We start from the raw sequence: 21,168 nt of genomic DNA, 5'->3' as shown, positions 1-21,168 counted from the left end.
AACTGGCTTACAATCGCTTTCCTTGTGAGGTAGGTGTAGGGTTGCCAACCTCCAGGTACTTGTATGAAACTATCCCCAAAGGAAAAAATGTACAGCAACGCGACCACTAACAATTATTATATAAGATTCCACAGTCAAGCATACATATTGGCTTTTATGCATAAATTATTCAATCACATACAGCATGTAAATATAGTATAGTACAGTTGACAATCAGTGCAGCTGCACGTCCTCTTTTTTCCCCCCTCTTCGGAGGACGTGCGGCTGCACTGATTGTCAATTGTACTATACTATATTTACATGCTGTATGTGATTGAATAATTTATGCATAAAAGCCAATTTGTATGCTTGACTGTGGAATCTTATATAATAATTGTTAATGGTTGCATTGCTGTACATTTTTCCCTTTGGGGATAGTTTCATACAATTTCCTATCAGTAACCTCCAGGTACTAGCTGGACATCTCCTGCTTTTGCAACTGATCTCCAGCCGATAGAGATCAGTTCACCTGAAGAAAATGGCCGCTTTGGTAATTGGACTCTATGGCATTGACGTCCCTCCCCTCCCCAAACCCCACCCTCCTCAGGCTCCGCCTCAAAAATCTCCCACCAGTGGTGAAGAGGGACCTGGCAACCCTAACTCCAAGTGACAGAGATCAGTTCCCCTGGAAAAAATTGCTTTGCCAATTGGAGTCTATGGCATTGAAGTCCCTCCCCCTTCCAAACCCTACCAACCTCAGGCTTCACCCCCAAAGTCTCCAGGTATTTCCCAACACGGAGCTGGCAACCCTAATGATGAGCCCAGACTCTCCCCAAACTTCACCTTCCCCAGGTATCACCTCATATCTCCAGGAACTGACCGAGGTGGAGTTGGCAACCTACTCCCCACCACAGTGTATGGCAGCATCAGATGCAACATGCAAAGCCCCTGACCATATGTGCAAATTTGTACTCACACAGGCTCTGACACCTTCTGATCAGAACATGGAAGTCAGGAGTGATCTCCCTCCTCTCCCCATGCACCCTGAAAGGGGCTTTCAAGACAACTGCAAATCAGACAGGCGGCTTCTACTTCTCCAGATCACAAGAGCTGATTTTATACAGTCTCTGGCTGAGAGGAAAAATCCCTAATTTTATTGTTTGACAAGCCAGAGCTATCGCTAAAGAAGTTTTCAAGAGATGTGTGGAAAAGAACAAAAGGCCTTCAAGGTCAACCCTCTGTCCAAAAGGCAGCATCACAGGACATCCACTTAAAAAGGACTGAGAACAGCTACAGAGTTAACAAGTAGGACGGTAGTTTTCTGGAAAGCCAATTAGTATCCTTGCCAAATCAATAGTGCTTAGAACCAGTTCTGTAAGGGGAGCAAGTGTACTCCCAAAAGCTGGAAGGGTCAGCTGGTTTGAACTGGCACAGGGCACTGTTCGTGTCTTCACATCCCTTAAGGGGGGAGAAATGTCATTTATTGCTCTTTAGAAATGGGCAACAAAAGGGAGGGTGCTGTGGCTCAGTGGCAGAGATTGGCATGTAGAAGGTCCTAAGTTCCATCCCTGGTATCTCCAGGTAAAAGGAGCAGGTAGTAGGTGACGTGAAAGATCTCTTCCTGAGACTCTGGAGAGCTGCTGCCAGTCACACTAGACCAGAGATCCCCAACTTAGCACACAATGGAGGGATGTGAGCAGTGGGGTCCCTCAGGGATCTGTGTTGGGACCAGTGCTTTTCAACCTGTTCATCAATGACCTGGAGTTGGGGGTGAACAGCGAGGTGGCCAAGTTTGCAGATGACACCAAATTATTTAGGGTGGTTAAAACAAAATCAGACTGTGAAGAGCTCCAAAAGGATCTCTTCGAACTGGAGGAATGGGCATTAAAATGGCAAATGACATTCAATATGAGCAAGTGTAAAGTGATGCATATTGAAGCAAAAAATCCCAACTTCACATATACACTCATGGGATCTGTGCTGCTAGCGACAGACCAAGAAAGGGATCAACCTAGTGTGCAGCTGCTGTGAAAAAGACAAATTCCATGATGACCATAATTAGACAAGGAATAGAGAATAAAACTGCTGCCTTCATACTGCCCTTGTACAACTCTACACACTTGGACCACACTTGGTCCTAAAAAAGGGTATTGCAGAGCTTGAGAAGGTGCAGAAAAGAGCAACCAAAATGATAAGGGAGCTAGAGCAACTGCCCTATGAGGAGTGGTTAAAGCACTAAGGGCTGTTTAGCTTGGAAAAAAGGCAGTTAAGGGGAGAGAAGACAGAGGTCTATAAAATTATGCATGGTATGGAGAGAGTGGACAGGGAGAAACTTTTCTCCCTCGCTCTTAATACTAGAACACTGGGTCATCTGCTGAAGCTGGAGGGTGAGAGATTCAAAACAGATAAAAGGAAATATTTCTTTATACAATGCAGTTAAATGGTGGAACTCCCTGCCCCAGGTTGCCAACTTGCAGGGCTTTAAGAGGGGACATGTTCATGGAGGACAGGGCTATTCATGGCTACTAGTAAGGACTGATACTAGTCATAATGTGTACCTTTTCTCTCCAGGATCAGAGGAGCATGCCTATTATCGGTGCGGTGGAACACAGGCAGGATGGTGCTGCTGCAGTTGTCTTGTTTGTGGGCTTCCTAGAGTCACCTGATTGGCCACTGCGTGAACAGACTGCTGGACTTGATGGGCCTTGGTCTGATCCAGCATGGCTTTTCTTTGAGTCTGCAGGGAGTACGTTTTCAGAAGCAGCTGCCTACATCAAATCAGGATGCTTGGCTTTGAACTTCCCAACTTTTTCAACTGCCCCATAGCTGTCATTTTGTGGTTGGTCTCACCTTCCATGACAGCCATTTTGGTGATGCCCACCGGGCTCAGCAAGGTTGGGGGCCCTTGAAATAGGAAAACTGACTGTGAAGGAACAATGATCGGACTCAGTATAATATGTCGATGTGTTCCAGGAAGCAAGAAGGACCCACAAAGGCAAGGGAGCTTCACAAACCTTAGACATTGTTGCCAAGATCCGGCAGGCTTGCCCAAGATGGCTCCCTCCCTCCCACAGCTGGCACCAAGTGGATCTATTACCGTTCACTTACCACCAGCTTGAAAGCAATTTTCAGGGATAAACCACACACATTTACTGAAAATCCAGCTTTTTAAATTGAAAATGCACGGATGCATTTACATTTGTGAGAGTTTTGCCCTTTCCTCACCAGCTGTTTTTGCATTCAAAATCCCCGTGAACATGTGACCCGAAACTCTGCAGGGGAGAAGCAGAAAAGCAGCCAGCTGAGAGGTGGCTAATCAGCCCTTCCCCCTGCTACTTCTCTGCTCAAAATTGCAGCCTCCTAAGGCTTAAAAATCCCCAACCCTTTCCTTGTACTGGCATTTGCATGTCATGTGTAGTTTGTCCTGAGACGAAGCAGTGTGGAGAAGAACAAAGAAGGCAGTGAGACACCGGCAGAGTGAAAAGGCATCCGGAAGAGGGAACGAAGCTCCACCGTGCTTTCTCTGAAACAAGATGCAAGGAGGGGAGAGGCAGAAAAGGGAGTCATTGCAAATGATTGCGTTCGCACAGAACAGGGGATGCAGCTTCGGCATGGGGAACACCCCACCCCGTTTGAATGCTATAAATTCCAAACCAGCACTGAACAAACACAAGACCCCTGCTGGGCCTATGCATGAGTTAATGCTCTAGGCTTTCAGCAATAGGTCATTCTGTCCTGTCTCTTCAGTGGATATGCCTGGATCATTCAAACACTATAAAGCAAAGTTCTGAAGGGGGGAAAAAACTTGTAAGCAGCAGGGACAAACAATTCCTGGGACATTCTATTGAAGATGTGTCACCATTCTCAAGTACTTAAAGGGGATGCTGCAGGGATAATTAGAATTCATTGAGAAGTTTGACATCATTGCCGAAGGATCTGAGGTCCCTTGTGTGTGGGTGTGTAAAGTACCATTAAATTGCAGCTGACTTATGGCGACCTCATAGGGTTTTCAAGGCAAGACTAACCAAAATTGTTTGCCTGGGGTAGGATCCCTGCCCTCTGTTTTTCCCCCAGATGAAAGGGGAATGAGGAGGAAGCCCTCCTCACTCCAGCCTCAGAATTGGGAAGAAGAGAGGGTTCTGGCACCTTGGTCCTCTTCCTTCCCTGGGTCACTCTGGCCATATTTCCTCCCTTATCCAGTGAGGTGCCTTCCCTTTTATGGGTTTACCTGGCCCCACCCGCCACCTGGCCTATATCCAATCCCCTTCCACCTGCTCCACCTGGGATGCTATAAAAGGAAAGGGAATCGTTCTCTGTCTCTTCCCCCTGCTGCCTGTCTCCTTGCCCTGCTCCTTCCCCTGGCTTAGGGTTGCCAGGTCCCTCTTCATCACCGGTGGGAGGTTTTTGGGGCAGAGCTTGAGGAGGGCAGGGTTTGGGGAGGGGAAGAACTTCAACCCCATAGAGTCCAATTGCCAAAGCGGCCATTTTTTCCGGGTGAACTGATCTTGGCCTTGAATTGGGACCCAGCCCCTTCCCGCCCTGCCTAGCTTCCATCCTTGTTCTCAACTGTGTCAGTGATCTGCATGGGTCCTGGCTGCTTCCCTCTCCCAGCCTTCCTTTCATGGGTGTGAGTCAGGCCCTCAGCTCTCATCAGCTCGAGCAGCCAGGGCAGGGTTGAGGGACAGGAATCAGCTGGAATTCATTTTCAGTATTTCGTGATCTACAATATCCCCCCCCCTTCATAACCTCGTACACATGTGAATGACCCAGTAAGCTTCTATGGCAGAGTGAGATTCAAATCTGGGTCTCCCTGATCCTCGTCTGACTATCAAACCAGTACACTACATTGGAGAGCCAGCCTGGTGTAGTTAAGAGCAGTGGTTTGGAGCGGTGGACTCTGATCTGGAGAACTGGATTTGTTTCCCCACTCCTACACATGAAGCCAGCTGGGTGACCTTGGGCTAGCTAGTCACACTCTCTCAGCCTCACCTACCCCACGGGGTGTCTGTTGTGGGGAGGGGAAGGTAAGGTGATTGTAAGCCGGTTTGATTCTTCTTTAAGTGGTAGAGAAAGTCGGCATATTAGAAACTTATTATTATTAATACTACTACTTCTTTACCACCACCAGGATGTCACACAGCCACAGTTTATTTCTGCTACCACTGACACAGCTACCTCTCCAGAATCCTAATGCAAAGACGCAGCAGAAGGAGGCTGACTACCAAGTACCTGGATGAGTAACCCTTCTGGGTTTACCTCCTTCTAGTCAAGAGGCACACCAGAACAGTCACACATTGCCCAATGTGGGATCCATGCTGCGCCAATGCTCCTGAGGTTGTATCTAACAAAGCTGGGGCCTATTTCCCCCCAATATGTTGTGTTGGTGTCCTCCCTTGAGCCAAGGGAAACTTGTCTGACATTACTGATCCTCTCATTTCCATACTCTTTGTATACTTCTGGTGTTCCCCAGAACACCATTTAGGTAGCTGTTTTCCAGTTATGGCAATTGTCCTGTTAACTGTATGGAACGAGTGGCCCACAGCACGCTGGACCCAAGAAGGTACAAAGCCCAGAGTTCCCTCGGCAACAGAACTGCCTTTCTTGCAAACTTGCCCCAAATAATCTGGAAACTGAATTCCAAATAGGCATTTCATTTTTTTAATCTTATATCCCACAGACCTGGGAATCAACCAACCTTCGTCAATGCAACTATTTGAGGAGGCAAGCATGCCCCACTGAAATCATAAGTGGGATCACACTCACAATTATAATGCAATTCTTCCCAGTGCTCTCAATGTACCATTTCATTTACACATTACGACAATGTGGAAGAGTCGTTTTACTTCCCACATCTTTTATTCCCTGGCTTGATTTGACTGCAGGTTATCACATCCCTGACATGAAATGGATGCAGCTCTCCATCTGCTGTGATCAGAGGCTGCAAGCCTGGAAACTGCCGGTGTAAAATGAACTGGAAGCAAAGAGGCCCTGTTTTGGAGGCCGTATTCTCTGTCACCTGCAAAGCACATTAATACACAAAGCAAAAAGGAAGCCAAAGGCTCAAGCTGAAAATCAAACAAATTATGAGCACACTGAAGTCTCTCCAAAATTCCTGAGCTTAATGACCTGATAAATATCCTGGGGACGGCACCTGTGCCTTCCTATTCTCACAGTAAGGAGTGGGCCCATTCAAATGGCTTGGGGGAGAGGAACATGCCTGGTTCTGCATCAGATTCTAACAGGAGCTATTCTGAATGAAGTAGAGCTGCCAGCCTCCAGGTGGTTAGGAAATCAGCACAGAGATATCGGTACAAAGTGGACACAGTGTAGTGGTATTTAAACATATATTGAAACTAAGTGCAGTGTTACATACAAGAACACATAAAACTATATACAGATCTATAATTCTTTTTCTGATGCAGTCTTTATGCAAAAAGGTATTCTTGCGTGATAGTAATTGTAGGAGAATTCTTAAAACAGTCCATAAGGTACTTCAATAAATATGTTCATAGGGAAATAGTAGATCTACTATTGTCCACTGTTGTCCACTTTGTACCGATATCTCTGTGCTGATTTCCTAACCTTATGGTACTAGCACAGGCGTGCTTTATTTTTGTGGTTTTCTAACCTCCAGGTGGTGGCTGGAGATCTCCAGGTGTCAGAGATCAGTTTACCTAGAGAAGATAGCTGCTTTGGAAGGTGGACTCCATGGCATTATAACCTACTGAAGTCCTTCCCTTCCCCAAACCCTGCCTTCCTCAGGCTCCACCCCCAAAATCTCCAAGTATTTCCCAACTGGGAAGGAACTAGCAACCCTAGTATGAAGAAACCTTTGTAAGGCAAAGGTGGTAGCTGTGAATTGTGCAGAGGGTTAGACTAGATGACCCTGGAGGTCCCTTCCAATTCTATGTTTCTATGAGTCTACGTATTACCTGCCACCCCCCTTCCCAGCTGTTCTTCCCAATGAGTGCTCCAACCTTGACATAAACCCAAGGAGAGGGAGAAAGGGCCTTCAGTTAGCTCCCCTTCCCCTCACCTTGGCAAGGCAAGTTTGGGGCCCTGCATCTGCCAGCACAATGCACAGGTCTAACCCTTGTCTTTGATCTAGCCCAAAGGATGCCAAGTTGGTAACAAACTAGATATAGCTGAGCTACCCAAAAGGGCACTTGAAATGTTCCTAGGGTTGCAATCTCCAGGTTGGGAAATTCCTGGAGATTTTGGGGTGGAGCTTGGAGAAGGCAGGGTTTGGGAAAAGACCTCAGGGGGGTATAATGTCATGGAGTCTACCCTCCAAAGCAGCCATTTTCTCCAAGAGAACTGATCTCTGTCATCTGGAGATCAGTTGTTATTCCAAGAGATCTCTAATCACTACCTGGTGGTTGGCAACCCAAACTATTCCTCTATTTTTTTTAAAAAAAGTTAGCATAGTTGGTGGTTTAGGCTCACGTTTAGGGAAAGTTTTGTTTGCTTGGTAGAATTATGCAACACCCTAGACTCAGCTGCAGCCTGGAATGTATTTGATTTACCTCCTGATTTGAATTATACAGGTCCAAAGAAGTAAATGACAGTCTGATCCTATTCGCTGTTTACTCAGAATTAAGACACATTAATTAAGAGTCCAATGGGACATGTGCCTGAATAAATATGCCTCAGACTACAAATCTTTCAAAGCTTTCTTGTTCAGCACCTTACATGGCCTCTTACTTGAAACCAGCTGTTTCTGAAGGCCTGTGAAATCATCCACACAACTGGATTTGCAGCCTCCGCTAAACCCCTGCCTCTGGATGGTTTAGGACTATAACTGAGCCCGATGGTGGTGGCTAGGCTTGCCAACTGCTTGGTGGGGGTCGGCAAAAGCTAGAGGGCTGCCAGGTCCCTCTTCGCCACTGGCAGGAGGTTTTGAGGCGGAGCCTGAGGAGGGCGGAGTTTGGGGAGGGACTTCAATGTCATAGAGTCTAATTGCCAAAGCAGCCAGTTTCTCCAGGTGAACTGATCTCTATCGGCTGGAGATCAGTTTTAATAACAGGAGATCTCCAGCTAGTACCTGGAGGTTGGCAACCCTAGTGGTGGCATAAGGCGGTGCTACACTGTTGCCAAGCTGAATTGGCACCACAGCAGTGTAAACACAGAGACAATGTAGAAATGAGGTGAGCCCAAAGGCAAATCAGTAGAACAGGACTTCTCAGCTTTCCTCAGCGCAAAGCACCAGCACAACCTTATGGCAGCAAACCTGGTGAATCTAGAACAGTGGTTCACAACCTTTTTTTGACCAGGGACCACTAGGACTTTTTTGTTCGGAGCAGGGACCCCAAGGTTCAAAATAAAAATTCTGAGAATTTGAAAATAAACTTTAATCATAACTGTTAGTTAAACATTAAACTTAGAATAATATTTGAATATATATTTTTATAATAGAGAACTTTTAATTGAAAATATTAATTTATTATGGGTTTATAACTTTGTTTTGCGGACCTTAATTTAGTTCTCGCGGACCCCTGGGGGTCCATGGACCCCTGGTTGGGAACCAGGGATCTAGAACCACCATAAACACACACAGAGAGAGAAAGTACAGTACAAAGTTCCGCCTCCTGTCCTTCCACCTGGTGCTGAAGCTGCTTAGAATACCAACTAACTCCGCAGCCAATCACAGCTCTGCCAAGCACCTTACCAATCCCATTCGGGACACCCATAGCTCAGAATCCAGGCAACACAGCCTAGTTTGTACTTTATTCCTTGGTTGTTCAGCGTTTAAGAAAAAATGTTTTTTCCTGGTTGCAAATTTTCATTGTTTTTAAATTAGGTTGCTAGTCACCCGTGGAATGAGTTTTTGCTGAGGGTAGGGTATAAATTATATATAATTAATAACCCTTGTTCCAGTACGGTGCTACCTATAGCACAATACACTCTGATGTGCAGCTGGTCCCAAGAAAAATCTATACTTTTGAAAAACTGCACAATTTGGCACAAAGCAACTCTGCAGAAAAAGAGAAGAGCTACACCAACTTATAGTAAAAAGTAGTATGTATATCCAAACTGGACGATAAAACAACTGGCTTAGAAAATAGTTTGGCAGGTTTTGAGGTGATATCTCATTTCCAAGTGTATAAAATGAGCATTAAGATGAATTAGTTACTCCTATTGTCACTTTGTACAATATACTCAATATGATGTACACACCATACAATTAAAAAAAACAACACATTCACATGAGTTACTTTCAGAATAATTCCCTGCCGAATGAAGGTGTGCAAGATTTAAAGAAGAACAGCATGCATCTTTGTATTTCTTGGCAGGATGCTCAAAAGGCAGCTTGGTGCCATGTTCTCACAGTAAAGCCAGTCTTCCTTGGGTTGTTTCTTCTTGTTCTGCTGCGGAGGTAGCTCTGCACAAATTGCATGTCCACCTCAATTTAGGATCAAGAATGCAAGACAAAGAGAATGCAAGAAGCAATTTTGGCAACTGAAAGCATACTAATAGAATTACTTCTTTTAGCACATACAAAAGGGCAACATTGGGCAACAAACGAAGGGCTAGAAAACCTGGCTGCGGCTTTGTTACTTGAAAATGGCAGGGAGGGGTGACCTGGAGGGGAGAAATGAAGGGCAGAGGGCTTAATTAGTTCCTTGTCTGCCAAGTTTTCTTATGCAGCCCCCTCCAGTCCAGATCCCTTCCCCCCTTTGACTCTTGAAGTGTGTCTGGGAACCCTTTGCAAGCCATAAACCCCCATTCTGTCCCAGGACTGAAGTTATGGTAGGGTCTGTGGCTCAGTGGTAGAGAATCTGCTTGGCATGCAGAAAGGCCCAGGTTCAATCCCCGGCATCTCCGGTTAAAAGGACTAGGCAAGTAGGAGATGTGAAAGACCTCTGCCTGAGACCCTGGAGAGCAGCTGCCGATCTGAGTAGACAATACTGACTTTGATGGACCAAGGGCAGCTTCATGTGTTCATGTGAGCTGAGGTGTGAACTGGCCATTTAACTTACAGGGAAGCTTCCCGGCGCACTGCTGCTCTGAAGGACTGCTGGTGGCTTGGAGAAAGCACAGCCAAGCCCCAGGAACTCTGCCAATGCCTCAGGGGCCACTTCATATCCGCTCAGCAATTGCCACCTCTCACACTGCTGCCAGTTTGTGGGAGGAAACAGTGGGGGCGCGAATACCCAATGCCGGCGCTGCGAAACTCAGCAGTCTTGGCAGCACTGGTTTGTAGCACTGCAGCATCCACTCAGCTTGTGCTGCTCCAGGGCTATTTTTGCTTCCTGGTCCGTGCTCCCCTGAGCTCTCTCACATTTGTATTTTCTGAACATCTGGTTTCACTCTGAATGGAACCCACAAAAGTATATGGGAAAAGACCACCATGTAGGAAGTAAAGGCTTACAGAGTCCAACATTAGCGGGCTTAAATCCAGTGACTTGGTAAATAGGCAGAGCAAGAGGCACCTTCCAGGCAAAACCCAGTCTGCCATCTGCTTCCACATACGCACCACACTGAGCTGCCAATCGCCTCCCCCTTCCCTCCTCGGCTCTTGAATCCCCCCCAAGGACCTAGAAGGAAAGAGTCAAGAGAGGGAGCACAGGAACCAGACTACCTCTCTGTCTACACTGCTCTTGATTTGCTAAGCCAGAAAAGGGTTTAGAAAGAAAAAGGCAGAGATCGAGGAGAGCTCAAGGAGCAGAATTCTTTCGTGTAGCATTCTTGCTTCATTGTCCAGGCTAGAAGAAGGGCAAGTACCACAGCCTTCAGTCACATTCTTGTTTGTTTTTTATGAGGAATTTGTATGCTTCAGGATAGTGTTGCCAACCCTGGCTTGGGAAATTCCTGGAGATTTTGGGGTGTGTGCCTGGGGAGGGCAGAGTTTGGGGAAGAAAGAGATAGAGCTGCCTCTATGGAACTGCAGGAGGGGAAAATGGGGAAACACTGGCCACGCTGTCACTTCTGGTTATGAATGTCTGCAACATTCTAGGTGCTTCCCACCTCTCTATAGTATTTGCTATAGAGATTTGGGCAGTTCCTAGGGCAGTGGTGGCGAACTTATGGCACGCGTGGCAGAGTGGGCACTCAGAGCCCTCTCTGAGGGCACGCGCACCGTCACCCCAGTACAGAGTTCGCCTGACTTCATTACTAGAAAGCCAGAGGGACGTGGGGCCAGGCTGCTCCCCTCCCCCTCTCCACATGCGCCTGAGGGCATTTCTCACATCACCCACCCCTCTGCCCAGCAGCCCAATGGGAGCACTTCCTCCCTCCCCTGTCTGGGGTAAGGCATGTCAAGGAAATGGGACCCCCCCCCCCCAATTCCTTGTTGCTGAAAAATCTTTGGTCCAGGCCTTTGGTCTGGCTGGGGAAATCAAACTGCAAGACATTCCAGGATGTGCCTCAATTAACATTGGTAAAAAATGCAATTGCTTCCCCCATCCACCGGACCACTTGTTGTCATAGTAACAAATGGTCCTGCAATTAACTCTTATCCTGCCTCAGGGAACCCCAGGTGATCTGCTCTGTAAGCATTTGTCACCTTGGTGTTTTCTGTTGCAAGCCGGATGTCATCAATCTTTGGTCAGTTGGCATCCCCCCCCCCAGATCCCGGAAAATAAAAGAGGAACACACACAACTGTGCGTGTGGTGGTCTGGACATGCAGACAGCATGTCGGATACCATCAATCCATCTGATTCCTGGGGCAGGGATATGCCAAACGGAACTTTTGGAACATTTATTGAATGCTGAACTGATGTGCACCATCGCTTTTGGAACGGGTAACATTTTTGTTACTTGCTTTGCTTTTGCCAAACTCTTGAACCTAAGAATCCTACTGTGTAGCCAGCTGCTTAAAAGCTTTGTTGTTTTGATTTGCTTTTGCTTCACAAATCCTTTCAATTCTGTAACGAGCACAAACCTTTTGAATAAATCCATAAAATATACTTTTGGTTGTGGTGTCCTAACTCTAAGTGCCTTGTTGTTTGGGGTCAGCCTACCAAACCCTTTGCTTTTGTAGTCTCCCCTTGCCGGGCTTCCTTCCCTGCAAGGTGAGCGTTACATGTTAATTTGGCACCAGCAGGCAGGGGCTGCCCTTATCTTCTGCCTGGGGCTAAACTGGTTGAAAAGGGCTGGTGGCAGACTACTGGCTGAGCTCAGGGGATTACTGTGCTCAGCGTTTTGTTTAAAAATGTCTCTTTGGCCATCTTAAGAGAGAAACAGGGAGCGGAGGCTCCTGCGTTTTCCTCTACAAGGCGGGTGGCTCACATGCGGCATGAGGGTGCAGCGCGGATGGCAGCCTGTTGAGTCTGTGGCGAAGGTGATTCCCATGGTGGGGCTGGAGAGGAGCTAGGTTGGAGGGGAGCATAGCTCACAGCATGGCATAGCCAGAGGGGAGCAGAGCACTCAGGCCACAGTGCGGGCTTTGCGGTGCCAGCCCTGCACATGCCGCTGGCCCTGCCTTGTTGCCCACTGGAGGCTTATCTGTAAGAACGTCACACAAAACTAATTTATGTGATCTTAAAGGTAAACCACAGAATTGCTTCTCCAATCCTATTGGAAAAGAAGTGCATGCAGAATTGCACATAGCTGTGAGTGTTCATGAAATACAGCAGGATGCAGCCATCCAACTAGGATACTGCTGGCTTAATAAAAAATAAATGCAATCTTGCACAGTATTACTATTATTGACAGTATTTATATTTCACTTTTCTAACTGCTACCTATCCATAAGGGGCCCAAAATGTAAAAAGAAGCAAAAGACCACCAGCAGACAGCCACCAGAAAAGACACTGCCGGTGTGCGGAGGACCAGTTACTCTCCCTCTGCTCAATAAAAGAGGAACACCCACTTACCCAACATGTAATTAACCTGTGGAACTCCTTGCCACAGGATGTGGTGATGGCATCTAGCCTAGATGCTTTTAAGAGGGAATTGGACTAATTTCTGGAGGAAAAGTCCATCACGGGTTACTAGCCCTGATGGGTATGTGCTACCTCCTTATTATAGATGTGGGCCACTGTGAGATACAGGAGCTGGACTAGATTGTTCAAAAGCATGCCAAATGCAAACTTTTACCTTTCCATAAAAAGTTGTTATTGTGTTTTTCTTTTAAGACAAAAGATGTTAATGTATGAGTTGTTTTTTCTAAACTAAAACCTCAGTATTCAAGTTAAATTGCCGTGTTGGCACTTGGTGATAAATAAGTGGGTTTTGGGTTGCAGTTTGGGCACTTGGTCTCTAAAAGGTTCGCCATCACTGTCCGAGGGCATTGCAGATGCAGCAACTTCATTTCTAGCCACTCAACTAGACCTGATGTCATGGCGCTCATGACACTCCCCTTCCCAGACTTTGCCCACAAAAAACTCCTGGACATTGCCCACAGAGGGCTGGCGACTCTCAAGGAGCTTCGTAGGGATATGATGCCTTATAGCGGGGGTCTCCCAAACTTACTGAGCCTGTGAGCACCTTTGGAATTTTGACACAGGGTACTCGGCACAACCACAAAATGTCAGGGAGTGAGGTCACGCATAACTCTAATGGTAACTCCTCCACAATTTAGGCAGGTCTATTTAACAGGATGCCTTTTGAAAATGAATATATTGTTTAAAAACATTTTCTTGCATACAACTCAGTTTACACCTTCAGTCACACAGCAAAGATCCTGCAGCTGATGCCAAACTAACTTTTAAAAAATCTCCACAGCCAATCAGATCTCCAATGGCCAATCAGAAGCCCTTTTGGGCAAATGACCCACCTGGCCCCTCATATTTTCTAAAAACACTTGGCAGGCACCAAGAAAGGTGTTGGTGGGCGCCATGATGCCCACAGGTGTTACACTGAAGACTTCTTCCATAGAGTCTGCCTTCCACAGCTGCCATTTTCTCCAGGGACACTGATACATGGAGATCAGCTGAAATTCCATGATATCTCTAGGCCCTATGTGTACGTTGGCAACCCTACCACAGGAGTCAAATAAATTGCATGGAAGTTAATCAAAAATCAAATACTGCAGCAAAAAGCTGCTGGAACAGTGGAAACAGATTAAAATTCACATCAAATTATGTTTGTGTGTGCACTGAAGCAGGGAAGTTGTTCCCAGTCTTTCAGAGATGCCTCTTTTGCAAGGCAACTGAGCATCTCTTGAATAACCAGCTCAAATCAACTAAAACAAGACTTTTCTTAGAAGCAAACAGAACATGATGAGAGCACTAAACCAGCTGATTTTCCAACTTAGGGCTCTATCAGGTTTCAAATGTTATGGTTTGCCCAACACAGATTTAACGGTGAACATTTCCAACGCAATCCTAAAGCGTCACACTATTCTAACCCAATGACTAGAAGGATGTAACTCCACTTAGGACTGTACTGTTAGTCACTTGGAGACCTTGACTGGGACACTGCATCACACTCTCTCAGTCCCACCTACCCGACAGGGTGTCTGTTGTGGGGAGGGGAAGGGAAAGTGATTGTAAGCCGGTTTGATTCTTCCTTAAGTGGTGGTAGAGGAAGTCAGCATATGAAAACCAACTCTTCTTCTTACCATGCATTCCTGAGGGGAATACCTGCGCCGGCAGTAGCACTGCCTCCTAAGGAGGTTTCGGCCCTGTCGAAACCTCTGCCCAGCGCCAAAAATCCATGCAACTCGAGAATCGCCACCTAAATGGTGGTGTATCTCAGCCTACAAAAAAGGGGGCGTTCCCGGGCGGCTCCACCCCCAGGCCAGTGCCATCCCTCCCGGGACGCCACCGCAGACTTTGCTGGCATCCAGACACCGGCGGAAGGCTCTGGCAGCGTCTTGGCCCAGTGCTGCCATGGCAGTGGCCGGTGACTTGTCCTTCATGCTGGCGTTGGGGCCACAAACGCCGGTGTTCACTGCCTGGACACCGGCGCTGTGGGCCCTTGCACCAGTGCAGGCCGTCAACAGCCTCCAGAGGCCTTTCGTCCTGGCCGCCGGCGCGGCTCAGGAATGTACAGTTAGTCACCTACAGCCACCCTGCCGTTTCCCCTTTGAGCCAGAGCAAGAGGGGTTTTTTTTCCCTTTCCCTTCTGGCTCAAGGGGAAAACCTTGGGAAATGTGCACATCATGCTCAGAATAAGCACCATGTTGTACAAAACATACAATAAAAATGGAAGTTGGAAAGGGAAGCAGGAGCCAAATCTCTGGGTAGAAGGCAGCATGAAAAACTGGTGGCAACTGGAAGCTATCAGGGGTCCGCAACTCCTTCCTTTCTGCCCTTCCCCCAAGCAGCCACCCTAAGCAAAAAGTTGGGACAGCTGGCATGGCAACCGTGCACCTCACTGTCCCATTAGGAATCTATATCCTCATCCCTAGCAAAACAGAAAGAGCCAGCAGGTCCTTTGAAAGCAACTCAGGGGAAAATCATCATTAAAGTAATGTTTTTTTGCCAACTTTCATAAAGGAACCCCCTTGGATAGAGACACCAGATAACGAGATCGAGAGTAATAATAGTAACTTGGCTATCCAGGTTCCACACATACTGGAGGAAAAGGCCTCTCTGTAGAGTATCACACCCACCAGGCAGCTGTGACACTTATTGAAAGAGAATGGAAAAGCACTGAGCAACTGTCACTGTGTAAACCAAACTGTCGTGAAGCTGTCATCCCCAGCCCAGCATGACACGGGAAGTTTTGTCTGTGCAGACATCAAATACAGTTGAATGGGCTGGAATTCCTTGTCTGTCAGTACTGGTAATATTTTCAGATCTTCGACTTTGGCACCCACGAACCAGAGAGGCCTTCCAAATGTGAATATGGACTTCTACAGGGACTGTGAATGAACATAAGAACCTAAGAAAGGCCCTGCTGGATCAGACCAAGGCCCATCAAGTCCAGCAGTCTGTTCACACAGTGGCCAACCAGGTGCCTCTAGGAAGCCACAAACAAGACGACTGCAGCAGCATCATCCTGCCTGTGCTCCACCGCACCCAAAATAATAGGCATGCTCCTCTGATACTAGAGAGAATAGGTATGCAGCATGACTACTAGAGAGAATAGGTATGCAGCATGACTAGTATCCATTCTAACTAATAGTCATGAATACCCCTCTCCTCCATGAATATGTCCACTCCCCTCTTAAAGCCCTCCAAGCTGGCAGCCATCACCACATCCTGGGGCAGGGAGTTCCACTCCATGCAGCACACTGGATAGCCCCCCAACCCCTGCTGGCTTTCTACCTTCATAACTGGTATTTTATTAATTAATTTATTATTATATTATTCTTTGGTGTTGTAACCCTGCCGTTTACTCTGTTGCACTCTTCCTATACCAAATAAGAACTGAGTGCCGAAGTTCCTGAATGCTTCAGCATTTCTGAAGGGCCAGCAGAGGACAGTTCACATTTACTTGCCCATGGAGTATCAAATGAGTCCCTCCTCAGCGAACCAGCATGGTGTGGTGGTTAGGAGCAGTGGACTCTAATCTGGAGAACCGGGTTTGATTCCCCACTCCTACACATGAAGCCAGCTGGGTGACCTTGGGCTAGTCACAGTTCTCTCTGAACTCTCTCAGCCCCACCCACCCCACAAGGTGTCCACTGTAGGGAGAGGAAAGGAAGGAGATTGTAAGCCGGTTTGATTCTCCTTGAAAGGTAGAGAAAGTTGGCATATAAAAACCAACTCTTTTTCTTCTCAACATTATGATAAGTAAACGTAAGGGTGGGGGGGAGAGACCTAACAGCAGTTCCTGACCTAGTTTGCTAGATGAGGAATTGGGACTGAGAGAGTGTGATGCAGTGTCCCAGTCAAGGTCTCCAAGTGACTAACAGTACAGTCCTAAGTGGAGTTACATCCTTCTAGTCATTGGGTTAGAATAGTGTGACGCTTTAGGATTGCGTTGAAAATGTTCACCGTTAAATCTGTGTTGGGCAAACCATAACATTTGAAACCTGATAGAGCCCTAAGTTGGAAAATCAGCTGGTTTAGTGCTCTCATCATGTTCTGTTTGCTTCTAAGAAAAGACTTGTTTTAGTTGATTTGAGCTGGTTATTCAAGAGATGCTCAGTTGCCTTGCAAAAGAGGCGTCTCTGAAAGACTGGGAACAACTTCCCTGCTTCAGTGCACACACAAACATAATTTGATGTGAATTTTAATGTGTTTCCACTGTTCCAGCAGCTTTTTGCTGCAGTATTTGATTTTTGATTAACTTCCATGCAATTTATTGTCGAAGGCTTTCACGGTCAGAGTTTATTGGTTCTCGTAGGTTATCCGGGCTGTGTAACCGTGGTCTTGGTATTTTCTTTCCTGACATTTCGCCAGCAGCTGTGGCCGGCATCTTCAGAGGAGTAACACTGAAGGACAGTGTCTCTCAGTGTCAAGTGTGTAGGAAGAGTAATATATAGTCAGAAGGGGGTTGGGTTTGAGCTGAATCATTGACCTGCAAAAAGTAACAAAGGTAATGTGCTAACCATTGTCCTGTAAGTATCAAGATAATGTGCTAATGAGGGTGTGGTTGTAGAGACTCTTCCACAAAGAATTGGGGGGGGGGAGAGGTAGGATCCCCCAAAAGGTTGCTACCATCCAGGTGGAGCCTGGACTTCTCCCAGAATTATAAGTGACCTCCAGACTACAGAACACCTGGGGGGGAAGGCAGTGTAGCCTGTGCCTCCCTGCGTCCTTTGAAGGCTTCACATTTGCCTTCAGGCAACTTATGCCAATGCAGAATAAATACATTCTACAGGACACAACTGTCTTTGTTTTCATTTTGTGTAACTTTCTTTTCTCTTTCCCCTTTGTCAGGGTTTTGGAGGGCATTTGGGGCAGCTGCGGGAGAAGGAAGGCAGGAAAACTGCGCTCCATGCACGGGGATCCTCGTGCTTGTGGAAAGGTTGGTCTGGATCCAATCCCAGGGCTTTTTCCTGTACCCCCCACAAATGTTCTTTCTGTTTTACTCTGCCCCTTGTAACTGGTCCCCTACTCGCTACAAAGAACTCTGCCAGAAGCAACGGCTGGTTTCCAGGGATTGAGCCTGAGACCTCCTTAATGCAAGCAGATACTCTTCCACTGAGAATCAGCCTCCCCCCCCCCCAAGAGTACTACTGGATCAGATCAATGATGCACCTCGTCCAGCATCTTGTTTCTCCCACAGTGGCCAACCAGATGCCCCAGAAGATGACTAATCAGGGAGCACAGAATCCCCAGCAACTGCTATTCAGAGGTCTATTACCTCTAAACCTGGAGGTTTCATTGGCTACCAAGAGACCTATCATGGCTACCAAGGGACCTATCATCAGGGCATTTGTCTAATCCCTTTTTAAACCCACCTATGGTACCTAAAGCCCACCACTGCATTCTGTAGAAGTGAGTTCTGCAAGCTTTTATTTATTAAATTTCTATGCCACCCTCCTCCACCAAGGTGGGGCTCAGGGTGGTTTACAGGGTCATATAACAATATACAATCACATGTTAATCAGTAAGACCTAAATATGAAACATAATACATACATCATTACAATACAATAAAATCCATACAAAAGATGGCATCCAAATAGCACAAGCAACTGTCCCTCTACTAAAAATATAAATAAAGCAGTGGCCGCAGTCAGTAAAATACAAGGGACAGCACTGCAGTCGTACCTGAGTGGCAACAGTAGTAGTGAACTTGGTGAGATGACCAGCAGAAGAGTGGCAAAGGGAGGCATCATGTTTGGCCCCCACTTTATGGTAAATGTCGCTGTCCTCAATCATAAGCCTGGCGGAACATCTCTTGTCTTGCAAGGCCTTCTAAACTGAGTGAAGTTTTTCAGGGATCTGGTCTCTTTGGACAGAGAGTCCCACCTGGTTCGGGCCACCACTGAGAAAGCTCTGGATGAGGATAAGCTTTGGACCAGAGATCACCAGACTACTGTCAAAGAGTGTAAAGCTCTTGGGGGGTGGGGGTGGGGGATATTGGTAGCATGCATTGTGTGAATACTTTCTTTCATCTGCCTTGAATCTACTGCCCATCAGAATTCTAGTATTTGGGAGGAGGGAAAATGTTCTCTCTCCCCTCTTTTTCCAGACCACGCATAGTTCTATAAACCTCTGACGTCCCCTTCCTGACATGACTTTTCTCTAAACTAAAGAGCCCCAAACTCCTTAGCCTTTTCTCACTGAGAAAGGGCTCCGGCCCCTTGGCTGCCTTTTCTTGTGCCTTTCCCAGCTCTATGCTGTATTTCAGATGGAGTCAAATCATAAATATTATAACCCCAGCTTCTAAAAATTCAATTCCTTTCCTGATCATCCCATGTATATTAATAATCGTGTTAGCTGGGCAGTGTGCAAAAGCTCAAGGATTTCAAGCCTGTAGGACTCTAAGGAATAAAATAGACTCCTTTGAAATGTGGGGTTGGAGGAGAGTGTTATGGATTCCGTGGACTGCCAAAAAAACAAATCAGTGGGTTATAGATCAAATCAAGCCTGAACTGACCCTAGAAGCCAAAATGACTAAACTGAGGCTATCGTATTTTGGTCACGTCATGAGACGACAAGAGTCACTGGAAAAGACAGTCATACTAGGAAAAGTTGAGGGCAGCAGGAAAAGAGGAAGACCCAACAAGAGATGGATTGACTCAATAAAGGAAGCCACAGCCTTCAATTTGCAAGATCTGAGCAAGGCTGTCAAAGATAGGACGTTTTGGAGGACTTTCATTCATAGGGTCGCCATGAGTTGGAATCGACTTGACGGCACTTAACTCACACACAGTACTCTAAACAAATTATGGTTTGTTCATGACATCTGAATGCAGCCTTTGTCTCCAAATTGCGTCTACACTGCAGGCTTCAGCAGCTGAAACTCTAGAAGTAAAGGGGAGGGGGCTAGTCTTTAATTTCCCAGCATCTCAAACTACAACTCCCAGGATTCTTTGGAGGAAGCAGAGACAGTTAAACTGGAAGAAAATAATGTCTGCTCATACAGAGCAAGAAGGGGCCAAGAGAATTAAAGAGCCTTACAGTTTTCAGTAGTGTCCTGTTGTCTCGGAGGGATCCCACCATTCCAATAAAGGAAACTGCAAACATAGTTATGCCCAACAGGAGAAGGATCACAGCTGGAGCAAGGAAGAGGCCTTCCAAGGTCCGGTGCTTCTGTCTTTCCACCTCAGCATAAATGCCAACACAGAGGATCACCAGGCCTATGATCTGCAAAGGGGTGGGGGAGAGAGGTGGCCATGACATGAACAAGCTTTGCAAAACTATTCTTCTGCACAGAAAGTAAAGTTTTACTTATTAGGCACTCACTTAAATGAAGAAATGAACCCATCATCAACATATTTAAACATCATAAATATACACATATCCTGCTCTTCTTACCAGGACAAACTGGGAAGTAGGGTTGCCAGGTCCCTCTTCGCGGGAGATTTTTTGGGGGCAGAGCCTGAGGAAGGCGGGGTTTGGGGAGGGGAGGGACTTCAATGCCATAGAGTTCAATTGCCAAAGCGGCCAGGTGATCTGATCTCTATCAGCTGGAGATCAGTTGAATTAGCAGGAGATCTCCTGCTGCTACCTGGCAGTTGGCAACTCTACTGGGAAGTGAAAGTGGTCCTGGAGCAAGCCAAGCTAAGCAGCCCCCCGCAGGGTGGGGGGTGGGGGTGGTACAAGCCAGGGACCATTCATCTAAGCATTATCACATGAACACATGAAGCTGCCTTATACTGAACCAGACCCTCGGTCCATCCAAGTCAGTATTGTCTACTCAGGCCGGCAGCGGCTCTCCAGAGTCTCAGGCAGAGGTCTTTCACATCACCTACTTTCCTAGTCTCTTTTAACTGGAGATGCCGGGGATTAGTGCACCCACTGCTTCCTCCCACAAACTGGCGACCATACATAAGGAAGGCAAGGGGTAAGTAAGCTGACACTGATCAATAATGTCACCGAAGGCTCTGAATCAAGCAGTCCTGTGCTGGTAGAGGTGCTTTGACATGGCCGCTTTGGGAATTGGACACTATGGCATTGAAGCCCCTCTCCTCTCCAAACCCCGCCCTCCTCAGGCTCCACTCCAAAAACCTCCCGCCGGTGGCCAAGAGGGACATGGCAACCCTAGTGGCCATGGCAGGATCAGCTGGGACTTGACCCTCCTGGTCTTCAGTCTAGGGCTCCCTTGTGGTAAGCAGGGTTGCCAGCCTCCAGGTACTAGCTGGAAATCTCCTGCTATTACTCCAGCCGATGGAGATCAGTTCACCTGGAGAAAATCACCACTTTGGCAATTGGACTCGATGGCATTGAAGTCCCT

At 46.9% G+C, this 21,168-nt stretch overlaps 1 protein-coding gene across 1 annotated transcript in view; it reads right to left on the bottom strand.

Annotated features, from left to right (window-relative positions):
* The window catches only part of LOC130487203 (tetraspanin-15-like), a 123,867-nt gene that overhangs the window by 75,141 nt on the left and 27,558 nt on the right, over window positions 1–21,168 (bottom strand). The window contains exon 2 of the mRNA XM_056860648.1: window positions 19,893–20,078. Coding sequence (XP_056716626.1) covers window positions 19,893–20,078 — 186 coding nt within the window. The remainder of the gene's footprint in view (window positions 1–19,892; window positions 20,079–21,168) is intronic.

The sequence above is a fragment of the Euleptes europaea genome, chromosome 14 (genome assembly GCF_029931775.1).
Source record: "Euleptes europaea isolate rEulEur1 chromosome 14, rEulEur1.hap1, whole genome shotgun sequence".
NCBI classification, from domain to species: domain Eukaryota; kingdom Metazoa; phylum Chordata; class Lepidosauria; order Squamata; family Sphaerodactylidae; genus Euleptes; species Euleptes europaea.
This window is presented reverse-complemented; position numbering and strand designations above follow the sequence as displayed.